This window comes from Pogoniulus pusillus, chromosome 6, assembly GCF_015220805.1.
Source record: "Pogoniulus pusillus isolate bPogPus1 chromosome 6, bPogPus1.pri, whole genome shotgun sequence".
Classification (NCBI taxonomy): domain Eukaryota; kingdom Metazoa; phylum Chordata; class Aves; order Piciformes; family Lybiidae; genus Pogoniulus; species Pogoniulus pusillus.
In genome coordinates this window covers 13,904,771-13,920,014 of record NC_087269.1, presented here as the reverse complement: position 1 = coordinate 13,920,014, position 15,244 = coordinate 13,904,771, and the positions used below count along the sequence as shown (strand labels likewise).

At 49.5% G+C, this 15,244-nt stretch overlaps 1 protein-coding gene across 2 annotated transcripts in view; it reads left to right on the top strand.

The window, feature by feature from the left end:
* SUFU (SUFU negative regulator of hedgehog signaling) overlaps window positions 1–3,960 on the top strand; it is a 103,285-nt gene extending 99,325 nt beyond the window's left edge. For both annotated transcript variants that reach the window (XM_064144491.1, XM_064144492.1), the window contains exons 11-12: window positions 261–329; window positions 3,467–3,960. In XM_064144491.1, the coding sequence (XP_064000561.1) occupies window positions 261–329; window positions 3,467–3,556 (159 nt within the window). In that variant the 3' untranslated portion in view covers window positions 3,557–3,960. The remainder of the gene's footprint in view (window positions 1–260; window positions 330–3,466) is intronic.
* The last annotated feature ends 11,284 nt before the right edge of the window (window positions 3,961–15,244 follow it).

Below are 15,244 nucleotides of genomic sequence, written 5' to 3'. Positions count from 1 at the left end.
CTGAGACTAATTTTAGAGTGAGGAGAATAATTGAGGGTCATAAAAGATTGCTGTATAATTTTTTTTTTTTTTTTTCAGTGCTTGGGGTGGGAGGCAATGTTAGGAGCTTCTTGCCCTCAAACCTTTGTATTGTGGTAAAGAAGAACACAGGGGAAGGAGTGAGCAGGTACAGTCTGCTCCCTGCAAAAGTCACTCTGTTTTCATGGCAATTAGCTAAAAGTAGGAGTGTAAAGGTGTCAACCACTGTGGTTCTTTTGCAGATCCTATTGACAGAAGAGTTTGTGGAGAGAATGCTGGAAGATTTAGAAGATCTGAATTCTCCAGAGGAAGTAAGGCTGAGTCACTCCCATATTTCCCATGTGCTGTCACAGAGAGCTCAACCCATCCTGCAGCTTGCCTTTGATCCTCTCCTCAGCTTGCAGGCTGTAGTCCTGCCCTATAGAATTGAGGCCTTTCTAAACCTTCACATCTGCTGTGAACTGAGGCACTGAGCAAAGGGATTTTAAGAAATACAGAGCAAGGATGGGCATTAGCAATGCTCTGCATCCTCTTTTCTGCCAGCATCTTTCCCAATGTGGTATCTGAGTGCCTGAATCAAAGTGGTGGAGCCCTTGGGCCAGGTGTTGGGGTTTCCTCCAAGCTGTGCTTAGTGTCCTCGGCAGCAGCTGCAAGCACATCACCATCCCCTCTTTCAGAGAGGCCTAAAGCAGTGGCAGCACATTTCCTGAAGAATACTTGGTTGTATTTTCAGCCTCTTTTTTTTTGTTTGTTTTGGGGAGCAGGTGGGGGCTCTTTCACATCTGCTACTCAGCCTTCACCTGCCGCCATGCACAGTGGTGATGGCAGAGGACCATTCTCCAGCCTGGAAGCAGTATAGCAGCAGCCAAGGGAGCTTTATAAAGCTTTGCTGTGCAGTACTAAACTTCTCTCTGCCATGTGATCTCTTCCTGGGGAACATTTAACACCCTGTCTCCCATGCATGCCATATAAATATTCTGCTTGACTTCAAAGAGCAGTGGCAGAAATGACATGTAATATTTTTAATCCTATTTTTTACAGCTCCCTGCAGACTCTAAAGAAACTTTCTTTGGCCTGTAGAGCAGCCCTCCCATCCCTTGCCCTGTTCCCCTCCCCCCAGGAAAATCTGAGGGCTCTAATTGTTTAATCCAGAGTTGATTTAATGCCAGGGTGTTCCTCACTGTTTGAGTGAGGGGAGCACGCTGCTAGCTGTGTGATGGCTTTCAGGCCAGCTTTTATCCAGTTAAACTTAATCCAAAGCTCATTTTTGCTGGTGACATGGAAGCCCAGGAGCACTTTGGTTTGAAGGCCCCTTAGTTAAGGCTTCGGATAGCTCATATTCCTCCACTCTCTGCTGTGAGGCAGAGGCAGTGAGCATGGCAGCTCCTGTCACAACGACCAGGCATTGGGTTCTGAGGTACTGTGACTTGGCTAAATTAAAAAGTGAAAAACAAACAAATGCAAAGGATGACTTCTCCAAGAGGGCTGCTTTGGAACCACTCCTGTTTGAAAAAAAGAAAATACTTCAGATGAAACATGATCTTTCAGCATCCAGGTTCCTCCAAGGATTTGTTACTTGCAGGATCCTAGTTTAGGCCAACTGAAGGCGTTCCTTTGCAGCCCGAACTGTTGCTAATGATATTCATGTGGTAGAATGAAGCGCTGCAAGGAGAGTCTTTGCTGCATAAAGAGCCACCTGCATTAAGTGAAATGAAGTGAAAATGAGTGTCTTTAGCGTGTTTTTCACAGACCTTAGGCATTCAACTCAGAGGAATCTCCCGGGTGGTACAGGGCATTTGGGTTGCCTACCTTTCCTAGAGGAGAAAGAGCAGGAGTTCATGGTAGCCACTATGACAGAAGATCCTCCCGCCCATGGCCCCAGATCATGGGTCAGACCCAGAACCACCAGTCTTAAGGTCACTGGATACCAACTGCAGATTATCCTCATGGACAACTGCAAATGGTGCAAGGTCAGGAATCAAGTTATGTTAAAGCCACCCTTGATGTGGAGCAGGCAGCTGGAGGGAATCTCCTTTAGCAGAAATCTTCCACTGAGCTGGTGTTAATGTCCTTCAGAAGCAGGGTGCTTATGAGAAGGAAGACAAGTAACTGAATAAAGATGGATGATTTGCAGGTCACTGTCCCCATGCACCAACTCTAATTCACATAGCCCCTGGGAAGTTTACAGCACTGCTGGCCTTGATCCAAAGACACTCTTAGAAGAGGACCACTGTATCTGTAACCATTCTGAATTAGCTACTTCCAGGTCAGGTTTTCACTAGTGGTATAGGATCCTGGTGAGATTCCTCCTTGGGAGTCCTGTCAGTGTGTCAAGTGGTGCTATGCTATGGGTGCAGCCAAGTTTTAAAACCAGAATGACCCTGCAGAGTGGCTTCTAGGGCTGTCCCCAGGTGTTTTGGGCCCTCAGTCTGGACTTTGGAGTTGTGCAGAACAGGTTGCCATCCAGCTGTGGAAGAAGCAGACTCATAGCCTAGGAGATTCTGCTCCTACCTCCCACACCCAGCCCTGAGCTGGTTTTGAGAGATTTATGTGAATGCATGGATCATGGTCAGAGGTGGTTGTGAGAAGAGTTAGGACAAGACTCCTTGGAGCCCTGTCCCTGCACGGTTGTGTTTGGGATCAGAGATGTTGGAGTAACTTCCATCCTGATGCAGACTGCTGTGGAGCTGCCCATCAATGGGACCGGTGCAAATGCTTTGGGAAACACAGGCCAGAGACAATGCTGTGTAAACCAGACTGGGGAAAAAAAATCTCCATCCCCTGTGCTTCAGTCAGTGTTTGCAAAACACCCTGCGCAGCCAAGTGCCTGTGTGGGTAACAAAGCATGGTATGACACTCTGTGAAGCCTTTGTACTAGAGAGAGGTAGGGTTGGAGCAAAAATGCTCTTCAGGCACGCAGGCTCTCCCCAGCCAGAGCGGCGCAGTTTGCTCTCCTGAAGGCAGTTGCCATTTGCAAGCCTGTCACCATGCAAGCTATGCTGGCTAGCTCACATCCCACCCTCTATGAGGAGGAGTTTGAAAACTGCTGTAAGTCTCCCTTTAAAGCAAATGAGGGGCTCTGGGGCTGGGGTAGGTGAGGTGGGAGGGCAGGTAGGAGGGCAGATACTTGTGCTGCAAATTTTCAACGAGGGAGGGAAAGTGGTGGTGAGAGCAGAAACCCTCCAGAATCCATCTCGTGAAATAAACAGTGCTTGAGCTGAAATCTCAGAACTTTACTTTGGCAGCTGAGGCACAGGCCACATTATCTAATGTCCACTGCTGTCCAAAACATACTGATGGGGAAATGTTTTGTTTTGTTTTGTTTTAGTGGCCTCTTGTTTAAAAAAATTATAACAACCTGGGGCTGCCTGCCTCATCATAGATATTGTTTTTCCTGTGCAGGTTGCAGCAATATACATGAACTGTGGTTCTCTTTACTGTCTTACAGTTTAAACTTCCAAAGGAGTACAGCTGGCCTGAAAAGAAACTGAAAGTTTCCATCTTGCCAGATGCCGTCTTCGACAACCCACTGCATTAGGGCTGAATTGCACCCTTGTAACAACTGGGAGAGCCAAGTTACTGTCCATTACCCAGTGACTCACAGGATAATTAATGCAGTAAAAACTCTGCCTGCAAATAAAAGAGTTCGCTGCACAACCACTGCAAACAGAAGAGGAGCTACTCAGCACCAGCCCAGACCGAACTGAGCCCTTTCCTTTATCCTTCCCAAGGCTGAGCTCTCTGGGAACAGCCTGCGTATGTGTGAGTGCGAGTGAGAAATATTTAACTATGAAAATTAGTAGCAAGAGCCCTTTCTCTCTCCTAGCTACAGAACTCCCCTTGCCTTAGCCCAGGGTGTAGGCGCTCTGCACGCCTGTATTTACACATGCGTTTCTGCCAGGTGCGAGCCTATAATCCATGGATTAAATGTTCTTTACGTGACTCTGGAGTCCTTTTGTTAGCCAAACTTTTACTGACTGCAGAACTGTTCCTCCATGTGCTTGCCTTTTTTTTTTTTTCCCTTTCAGAAACGGAATGGTATTTCCCCTGTTTAAAGGAGGCCAAAAGCTCACATGCTTGAAGCTGAACAGATTTAAAGATGAACTTTCTAGTTCAGTCAAGAAAAACAAACCCAGATCCTCCCTGCCCTCAAATTAGGCATGTTTTAAGTGTTGGTCTTGGTGCTATTAGCTATGGTATCACTGCAAACAGAGGCAACTTTATTCTCTGCATCCTGTCCTTGTGCCTGAACCCCAGGGAAGGTCACAACCTCTGGTTTTGCACAAGCAGGAGGAAGAAAGCTACCGGGGCGGGGGAGATCTCCTGTTTACAGTACGTTTATCTTTAAAGAGATACTGTCAAGTATTTTTTCCTTGCTATTGTACAGAATTTGAGAAGCTAGAAAGGACTATTTGTTCACAGGGACAACTTCAGCAGCTCTGCAGGATCCAGAGGACTGCTCGAAAGCATATGAAATGGAGATCTCTGCTGCCCTGACATAGCAGAGGAGACTGAGCCTCAGTGAAGCCAACTGTTCTCCCTGTTCCAGCAGGGTTGTGCCCTAGTGCAGCTCTATTTTCCCTTCTAGCCTCTCTGTGCTGGCTCTTGTTGCTAACATCCCTGCTTTCAGATAGATTTGAACTGTAGAGCATCAAAGTCTATTTGAAAAGACCCTCTCTCTAGATCCCTGTGGCTTTCTCCTTGGAGCAAAATGTGGTGTGCAAAGGAGGTGGTCTCTGCACGGTCAGGTTGTTTCCGCATTGAGGTGCTGGACCCTGTGGCTATGTTGCAGCAAACCGCAGCAGCCTTCACCCCCTGCTGCTATTGCAGGTTGTTTCTGATGTGGATTCCTTTGCCCATTGTCTTTTGGTGACAAAACTCTTCACTCCTTCTCAGGGGAAGTGCATCTTTTCTTTCACCCCTTTCTGCCTGCGAGATAAGTTGGCGGTTTATGCACAATTCCTGTGTGATTGTAATAAAAGTATAACAAAAGCTTTTAACACTTAACTCCTGATCAAACAGCAAAGTCCAGGAGGCCTCACAGTACCCCAGGGTTGGGTTTTTGGGTTTTTTTTGCTTGTTTTCCGATTTAATTTCTTCCTGTCACAGTCAGCTTTGATGTTTCTTGGATATATTTGAGGCTGGTTAATGTTGGTCAAGAAGCAGAGCTAGGAGCCACAAAGCTTTCCTTGGGCTTGCTACAGAATTCCTCTGTGGCCTCAGGCAAGTCACTCAATGTCTCTGTGTGCAGAAAGGGTGATTATTGACTAGAGGACTGTAGGACCTACCGAAGCATGCCAGGGTTTGCAGGGGAGGGCGTGCTTTGTGTACAAAGTAGTATTTGTATTATTATAATTGTTGTTATATTATAATCTAAGGCAGGCCAAATGCAGGGTCCAAGACTGCTCAGCAGAACCTTCCTTTCTGCAAAGCTACGAAAGCAATTTACATGTAAATGAGTTTGTCATTCTGTCTGAACTCGGAGGATCATCTTAAAACCCTGCTGCGAAAGAACAAACTTTCAGATATCTGCATGTGGCAGCCAGAGTGATTGCTGTGCTGTGGCAGGCTGCATTCATCCGCGGGATCTCTGGCCAGTTTTCATTGTCCTGCTTAGCACTGAGCATCCCTTCTGCACTCTAGATGTATATGCAGGGGACAGAGTGGGCGAGAAAGTGGCATGAAAATGTAGCAGTCCAGCTTCAGAGCTGGCATGCCCAAGTGTCCCACTGCAAAACTGTGAACAAATAGATGGTTGTGGTAGTTGGGAAAAAAAGCCAGGGCAGCAACAGCAGTTTGTCCAAGAGCCATCGCCAACAGTAGCCCATGAACTGCTCTTGCATGAAGCTAGGGGTGCTGCTGCAGAGCTGGCCTCTTGCCACAGAGCTGGCTGCTCTTCCTTGTTTCCAGATGCTAGCCCTCATTAAAAGGCACTTAAAATCCTCATCCTAGTGGAGAAGGGACATTTGGAAGGTCAGTTGCTGCAGTTCCTGTAGAGATCAGCACGGGGCAGAGAAGTCCATCAGACCCTCTCTGAGTTCTGACACACATCTGGAAAGCTTAGGACCTCCTGCCCTGTGAACTCCTTGAGCAGTTGGGATGCAATACTGCATGCAGGGAAAGCATCTCTTCCAAGCTGGCTTGTGCACCGGTTCCGCCTTTCATGTGTATGTTTTCCTCACCATATTTACTCTCATCAGATGCTCTGGGTTGGGTTTTCATTGACTTCAGAGGGAGCACACTGAATGCATTTGAAAATCCACCCATTATCCTTGTGTGTGTTTTTGTTCCATGTCATGTATTTATATATAGTTCTGGGTATTTGAATTATGAACAGGTGGCATACCAGAATTCTCCGTTTCTGAGACACTTTCTCACAGATCTATGCTGATAGCCAGATAACAATTGAGGGGAAGGCTGGAAGGGAAGGAAATTAAATCTTCCTATTTAGCTAAGGAGACAAATATTAGACAAATAACTGCTAAAATAGAAATCTTTGTCCTATTGTTAGACCAGAGGTAAGAGAGAAACTGGTGAAAGTCAGCCTTTAAGCTCCAAGGTCATGTGGTTGCCTCTCAACAGTTATCTAACAGTAAGAAAGTTGCTCAGTACTGTGAAGAGCTGTGCACCAACAGGACCTCCCCTTCCCTGATTCACATCAAGTTTGTAACCATGCCAAAGGCTTACTCATTGGCAAGTAAATGAGATCTCAAGTTTTGATCCTGGGACAAGAGGACATGCCTGTGTGTAAAGGAAATGGAAAGAAACCCTTGTCTTTTAGTGAGCAAGTAGTCTGAAACAGGGAAATGCATCAGCGTTAATAAATGCTGTGGTATTTTTCTACCCCAAGGCTGCTGAGGTGGTAGGTCCACTGGTGCTGATTTTCTCTAGTTTGTGTAGAAGGTTTAAAGCAGGATTGTATGAAACTGTGAGGCTTGTGTAGGCTAATGATAACAATCTGGATGGATGAACACGGTTTAGAAGCAGTGAGTACAGATTTTCTCGCTCCTGGAGAAATCTTGCAATGCAAATCATCCAAGGGTAAGAACCTTATGGCAGACACACAGAATCACAGAACTGTCAGGGCTGGAAGGGACCTCAAGGATCATCCAGTTCCAACTCCCCTGCCATGGGCAGGGACACCTCACACTACATCAGGTTGCTCAGAGCCTGGCCTTAAAAACTTGCAGAGATGGGGCTTCGGCCAGCTCCCTGGGCAACCTGTTCCAGTGTCTCACCACCCTCATGGTGAAGAACATCCAGCACTGAATCTACCCACTTCCAGTTTTGCTCCATTCCTCCTAGTCCTATCACTACCTGACATCCTAAAAGGTCCTTCACCAGCTTTCTTGTAGGCCTCTTCGATACAGGAAGGCCACAATAAGATCTCCTTGGAGCCTTCTCTTCTCCAGGCTGAATAACCCTAACTCTCTCAGTCTGTCTTCATAGGAGAAGAGCTCCAGCCCTCTGACCGTCCTCGTGGCCCTTCTCTGGACATGTTCCAGCACATCCATACCCTTCTTTTGATAAGGGCTCCAGAACTGGAGGTAGTGCTCCAGGTGGAGTCTCACCAGGGTGGAGTAGACCCACAATGCCTTGAAAATCAAACATGTGACAGCAGTTCTGAATCAAGAGAACTCCCTAATGCCAGAGCTACTCTTCCTCTCAACTCATAATTAAAAGCAGGAGAGGGAACATACAGTTTCAATGTTAAAATATGTGCAATCTGAGCTGAGCAGTCAGCCAGTCTCGTAGCTGGTGTGACCTGCAGTGATATTTTCAGTGGCTTGGATAGGTGATGCCTGCTGTGTATCATATCTTTGAGGATGGTGATATATTTGGTTTACTGTGCATAGATTTGCCAACAGTGATTTGGAATTATGTTGTGAAGCTCTTCGCTTCAAGTATTCAATTGCTCTTGGATGGCTTTTGAAATGACACCATCAGGTCATCAAATAGTCTTTGAAGAAGTGGGGGTTGTGTTGTTTTTCATCTGCAAGCAGTAGAAATATTTAGGGGGTGTAGCTTTTAACAAAAACAGTTGAAAGCGATGCTTGGCTTGGAGGAGGTGGATTGCTGTGAGAGAGACTGAGCAGTGGGGGAGTAGGTTAGCAACCTCCCTCTTGCACCCACAGCTCAAACCTATTCAAGGGAGCTCAGTTCTTGTGTATCTCAGGCACTGCAAGGGGAGGTAACACAGGTGCAGGGAAGCCAGAAACCAAAGTCAGAGTTATCAGAGCCTCAGCACAGCAAGGGATCACAGCAAGCAAGACTTCATTTCTATGCCAGGACCCACTGAGGTCCTGCAAGAATGCAAGCAGCCAGCCACGCACTGCCCCACTGCATGCTCACATTCTGGCCTGTATGGTACAGACTGCAAATGGCTGTGCTAGCTGCATCTGCAGTCGAGTCAAAGCTGGGGAATGGCAAGGGGCTGCTTCAGTCTCATTTGTTATTCTAATCAGTATGAGGAATGGAGCTCCTGCTCTGCTGCCCCTCCTGAGAACCTCCAGGCTGGTCACTGAGCAAGCTCTATTGCTCACTCGCCATCTCTTCCCTTTGTCCAGCGTCCCCTTAGCTCCTCACAAAAATCTTCCTCAGTTGCTTTGCTGGAAGCTGTTTGGCTGACTGCATGCTTTGCAGAACGCTGGGTTAGACATGTCAGCATTGGATTGTGGCTGCTCAGCTGTTTATCTGTCCTGGTGGCTGCTCCCTTCTCCTAGGTAGGCATCTAGGGTCCATGGCCTGCTTTACCAGCTTGTTTCTGATCATGTCAGAGGGGGAGGAAAGATCCACAGACCTCAGGCCAGAGGTAAACACTGAGACCCATGTGCCTGATGTTCCCTTAGCCTAGTGCACAGCCTTGTGTCCTGAATGAAGTCTTTGGGCTTCAGCCCGTGCACTGTCACAGCCAGCTGAGGAGAGGGTCCAGTACCATGAGCACCCCTTTCCACCTCTCGGGGGCTTGGTCGTCCATATGATTGCCCTCCTTTTAGAATCAATCTGTTGTGCCTTAGTTACCCCCGTGAGCAAAGCTGTGAGCATCCAGGGAAATCCCTTTCTGTGCATTTGTCCCTATCGATAAACACAGCCTGCACAGCAGCCAAGCTGTATCCACAACAATCCCAAAATGCATGTTCACCTCCCAAGACGCTGAAGCTGAGTTTAGGTCTCTGGGGCTGTGTCAGTTTTTAACGAGCTCTGTAGCAACCCACTATTTTTGTAACATTTCTGCTGTTGTGGAGCGTCTGTCCGTGTGTCTTTCCTTTTTTTACAACACCCCACCCCCCGGTGTTCGACATGAGTCCAAAACCTCAAACGGAGAGAGAGCCTGAGGTTGCTTACGTGTTATAAACCCAGCCCCTTGTTGCCCGGTCTCTGTCAGGCAGTGAACCTGTCGTGTAGCACTCTACATTTCTACCATGATTGTGTTTCCCCTAAAATTGCTGACAGACCAGAAAATCACCCTAAGTGGCACAGCAGTTCAGAAACGTCATTTCCAAGTCGGCTGTGAGGGAAGCCACTTCCCTTTCCCTCACTGAAAGACCACAGCATCATTTGCCACTCAGCTCACAGCTGGCAGGAGGGCAACATCAGCCCAGAATGGGCTGCACATGGCAGCTGTGGCTGGCCAGTGGCTGGCTGGTTTTAAACTGTCCTGACACGGTGCCTTCCCTCTTTAAAGAGAGGGAGAGTGAGGGAAAAAAACCCAACCTCCAAAAGCCGGAGGAAATTTTCCTGCCGATTGTTGTGTTTTGCAAACACTGGTCTTTTCTCTGGCCCTCTCCCTCTACTCCCGGCAAGGCTGGAGATGAAAATGGCTCCTTTGTTCCTTTCCCTGGGGCCCAACTGCAATGAAAGTGCAGCTCCGGAAACCCTCTGCTGCACGAGCAGAGAGGGTGGGAGGGACCGAGCTGTCGCCGTGTGCGGTAGGTCCTACATAAACATGGCATATGTTGACAATGCCGCAGGCAGGATGGGCGCAGGAGGACTTTGTGGTGCTGGCCACGAAGCTCCTGCACCGTTCCTCCTGTAGGAGCAGGCGGGCTGCAAAACGCGCCGGGGCAGAGAAAAGGGAGCTGGGTGTGAGTGGCCATGTCATCCTGCCAGCGACTGATCAGAGGCTCGGGGGCTCCAAGCCCTTTTGTTCTCGGCTTTTGGCTTTCCCCACAGCGGCAATCTGCAGCCCCGTGCGAGCAGACAGCATTCTGCTGGGCACTTGTACCCATGCCCCTGCACCTGCACGGCTACGCTCCTCACACCCATCCGGCCCTGGCGGCTCAGTGCCACACTCCGAGCCCAAGTTCAGTCATTCAAAACTCTTCTCTTGTCCAGCCCAGGCTGGTCACGCTGGCTTTCCCCTTCTCTTAACAGAGCTGGAGGTTTCGCTGCTTCCTGGCGAGGCTGTTCTGTGTGCGGGACGGTTTCTGTAAAACCCAGAGCAAAGGCAAGCTCCCCAAGGCAGGGGATGCGTGAGGCAACTGGGGCTGCAGCAAACCTTGCCCACTGGGGGCTGCCCCTGTGGCCCGGAGGTGAACCTTGCTGTAGCTCAGCTGTGTGCGTGTGCGTGTGCGTGTGCGTGTGCGAGTGTGTGCGGTCTGCGTGCGCGGGGTCGTGTCGAGAGAGGAGCCCAAGGACGCTACCGACAGGGCTGGAAGGAGCCCGCGTTTCTACAGCCGACGTATCAGTACCTCGTAGATGGCCTTTTCCTCCTCCCCTCCTCTCCCCCAGTTTTTTTATAAAGACAAAAATCACAGACGGAAAGCTAAACTAGCAGAGGTTTTTAACTATTTTATATTAGTTTCTAATGTAAATTCTTACCTTGTTACTGCAGTGCTGGGTGTGTTTCGCCTGCACGTGGCTTTTTGGTAATATTTCTGTGAATCACTAAACGTTTCGGTTTGGGTTTTGGGTTTTTTTGTTGTTGTTGGTTTGGGGGTTTGGTTTGGTTTGGTGGTGTTTGGTTTTTTTTCCCCTCTCGTGTATTCTAAGTGCATTAAAGGTATTTGCAGAATTGTTGGTGTCCTTCTCTGCAGTCAGCTCAGCAGGACGGACTGTCTGCCTGCCTGCTGCTTTGCCCCGTAGCTCCTCATCAGCGTCGTCTCCCACCTCAGCCCTGGGAGAGCAGGCTCTGTTGCCAAGTGCAAGCATGGGAGAGAAAGGGGTCTCACTTTCCCCGAAGCAACTCAGCAAAACAGTCAGGCCCTGACCCTGCCAAGTGCAGGATCCTCCACAAGTGACCACTGGCAAAACTCCTTGAGCCAGCGCAGCCCAGGCTGCCTGACAGCCAGGGTTTTCCATGCTGTTGGGACAAGCCAGGATGGGGAGTGCTTGCACGTGGGTTGGAGGACGCAGCCGGAAGGCCAGGCAATGGTAACTTCATCTGCTAGGGCGGGAAGGAGGGAGCCAGGGTGAGTGCTGGGTCAGGTTCACACTCCTGTCCTTTGCCAAGCACCTCTTGGATTCAGCGAGATTCGCGGGGGTGTGGATGTGCGCACAGAGACCGAATCTGCTGGAGAAGAGACACGGCAAACACTTAGGAAAAGATATTACTGAGCTAATGTTGCAATGATTTCCCAGTAACGCAGAACGATTTTGCAGTAAGCTTTTTACACTCCTCTGTAATAAATTCCTTTAAGGTCAGAAAGAAGAAGGGTGGAATATCTGGAGGGGAAAGGGAGATCGCTGTGTGCAGAGAAAGGGTTAGAGGGAAAAGATGTGCAAGAGCTGAATTCCCAGCCCTTGTAGACAAAGAGCTACTCTGCTAGGACATGCCTGCAAGCACAGCACAGCTAGGACCAGCCAAAGACCCCCCTGCTTGCATAATGCAGGGAACCCTCCCTACTGACCACTTGGTTAAATTAATGAATGAAAATGATCCATTTTCACCCTCCCTGTGATGCCCAGGCAGTAGCACCTCCTTTGCAGTGCCACCTCTCAGCCAGACCCTTGAGTCACCCCAAATCTAGAGGGATGGAGTGTCCCTGGGGCAGTGGCAGGGCAGGGTGCCTTTCTCCCACTGTCACACTTCATCTCTAGCCCCACCACTGGCTCAGACATGCCCAGCCCAGGCAGCCTTGCTGCTCTGCCTCCACCCCAGTTGAAAGCACCTTCGGGCAGGGAATTTAATTAAGGTTTCTGAAAAGTGGTGTCTGGGAGCCCCTCCTGGATCTGCGGCTCTGAACTTCATTAGGGGCGGTTTGCTGCTAATAATGCCGGCAGTTTCTCTAATTAATAATGGAAGGGCTGCGAGCAGATGCCAAGCCAGGAGAAGGAAGGGTTTGTTTGTTTATTTCTCTCCTCTTGGTTTCTTGTGGGTTTTTTGAATGTGGAGGGAGATCTGGGGCTTGTATCCCATCTGAAAAGTGAATGGCAGTGCCTGGAAACCTCACTGAGGAAGGAGGCGTACCTGTGGGGCAAGAAGGGAAACAGGGCAGGATGAGTAGGGCACAGCAAGTGGTCTCTGCCTGCTCAGGGCAGAGCCAGTGTGGCCGCTGGTTGTGCTGGGCTTGGGCAGCCAGGAGTGGTCCTGACCCCTGAGCCTCCACCCATAGCATCGCCTCTGCAGCGCGTTGCCCATTGTCATGTGCCCCAGGTCCACGGTGCAGCTGTGCGAGGGTGAGATTCTCTGTGCTTTAGCTCATTCGGACCACAAGGGTGGTGCAGCATGCAGCAGCCAGAAACATAGATTCATGGGTGACACAAGCTCCTTTTGGATTTTTGTTTTTCCTCTCTTTTTGCCTCTGTTCTCTCCAGCCTTGCTGGCCTTTGTGGCACAGCTGGCTGCAGCAGCACCTCAGTGCAAAGGAAAGGCTCCCAGCACACCCCAGCGTGCAGGACCTGACACATTAACACCTGCACTCCTGGGAGCTCTGTGGCCAAACTGTAACCAGAGAGAGGCCTGAAGCAGCTGGGATAGGCCGGGTATTGCTACCTCACACACACAGGACAAGCACCCCTCTGCCCCACAGCAAGCCTCAGGGATGGCAGGCAAGTGGCAAGCATCCTTATCCTGCTGCAAGTCACAGCCTCACCTTCCAGTGCAGAAAAACGGGACCTGGCAGGGTGGGGAAGGACAGACCTCGCCCTGGCAGTGCCTTCCATTGGGAAGCCTCCTGCATATCCCAGCTCCCTGTCTAGGAGCTCACAGCACACCCAAAAGCTCTGGCTTCTGCAAATACTTCTCAGAACAGCTGTTCCCTTTGTCAAGCAGAGTTTGCTTTGGAGTAAAAAATGTGCCTGTCTTGCCCTGGCACCTCATCACTCAGCAGTACACAAGGCAGGCCATAGTGGCACAGCCAGTGCAGGCACTGGCCCCTTGTCCCCGCATTGCTCACCTGTGGCAGGGATGCACTGGCAGTGGGTGTATTTGAGGCAGCAGCCATTGCTGTGGCAGCTTGCTGGAGAAGATAAAAAAAACCACACCAAAACAAAACATTGCTCAAATTTGGGTTGTTTTTTCCAACAGGAAAAATATTTTTAATGCCCTTTCCCATCACTCACATTTCCTCAGGCTTTCCATGCTCCAGCAGAGTGAGGCTGCCCCACGCTGGAGATGCTGCTGCTGCCAGAGATAGGGTACCTGCTCTGGAAGAGCTGAGGAGTGGGAAGCAAAGGGGAAAGCATAGATTCATATTAAAAAACCTCCAGGTGTGTCTAGGCCAAGGTGACCAGAGAGAGTCGGTTTCATGCCTGAGATGGGACTGTCTCTTGTCTGCTTAGAGCACAGATCTCTTCTCTGGCTGTTAAAACCATTGGAGAAAATGCAGGGCTGGGGCACCTCATACTCCCTGCGTGCTTTTTGAACAGGAAAATTATCTGAAGCATCTGACAAATAGGGAAAAATCGAGGCAAAAAGAGCTCAGAAGCAGGAGGGCTGACCAGGCCATGCAGCAGGGAGCATCCCTGGAAGTGCGGGGTGGCATGGCAGCCTGCCCGGCCCCGGTACAGGCAGCTGAACAATAACGGGAGGCGTTGGGAACATGCCTGGCGGTGGGAATCCCAATCCTTGCCTTAAAAGGAGATTTTGGGGGATGCTTTTATTGGAAAATTGTTTTCTGATTATTCAGCTTATTGAGAGTCTCATTTCATTATTTGCAAGATGACGTGAGGGGGGCTTCGGCTGCGCATGAACGACGACCGCCAAGGATGTTTCCATGGATTTCCAGGCCAGCAGAACCCATTAAATCATCCCATTTGACCTCCCCTGTTTGCAGGGCAGAGAATTTCACTCAATTCTTCTCATGCTGAGCCAAATAAGTTGTGGGTTTGATTCAAATGAGCACTTCAGGACAACATCCTTTTTCGGCTTAATGCCTTCAAGAAAGGAAGAATCTGCCACAGACTTCCCTCAGCTCTTTTTCCTTGATAGCAACAAAAACTCCGCACCCACAAGAGCAACATCGCAGTGCCAGCTCGCTCCTGGTGCGGCTGCATTTCACTCACTTCAAAGCTCTTTCAGATGGCAAAGGTTGCCCAGTTTGCCCCTCAGCCAGCACCTCCTGTGCAGGTATGCATCCTGAGCCACGCGGATTGGTACAGATAAATTGCAGGATCCCTCCTCGCGCTCTGCCGCTGCCGAGCAGCTCAAGAGTTAATAAACCCTGAACAGATGCGATCAACATGTCAAGACACGAGAAGTACGTGGTATGGATGTTTATAAGTACATCAACAGAAGGCATTCATAAAAGGTTATAAACTGTGGTAATAAGCAACCCATCAACTTGTTTGGACTCTAACACTTGAGTAACCATTTATTAAAAGGTGCAGTAATCATTTATAAGCCATAAGTGGGAGCGAATGTAAAGTATGACTCTTTCTATGTTAATAGATGCCTCAAGAATTTCCTCTCCCTCTCTGCCGTGTTTTGGGTGGTTAAAGGCTAACCCTGGCTGCTGGCCGCCGCAGCCCCTTCTTTGAGATGTGTACGGGTCAGATTCATTCTGAAAGCCTCCATGGAGGGGGCACGAGTGCTCCTGCCCTGGGGGGTTGGCAGTGCCCTGGGGTTTTGCTCATGGGAGCCCTGTGTTTATTTTGGCTGAGCTCTGGGTGACCGCTACCAGCACCAAAGCACCCCTCCAGACATCCTGGGAGAGACTTGTCCAGTGGCTTCAGGGCTACCTTGGTGAAAGGGAGGGATAAGCAGAGGCATGCGCTGCCCAGTGCTGCAGTGGGCAGCACAAAGTGGTGGGCAGCAGGGAAAGCCTGGCTGCTCCTCGGGGAGAGA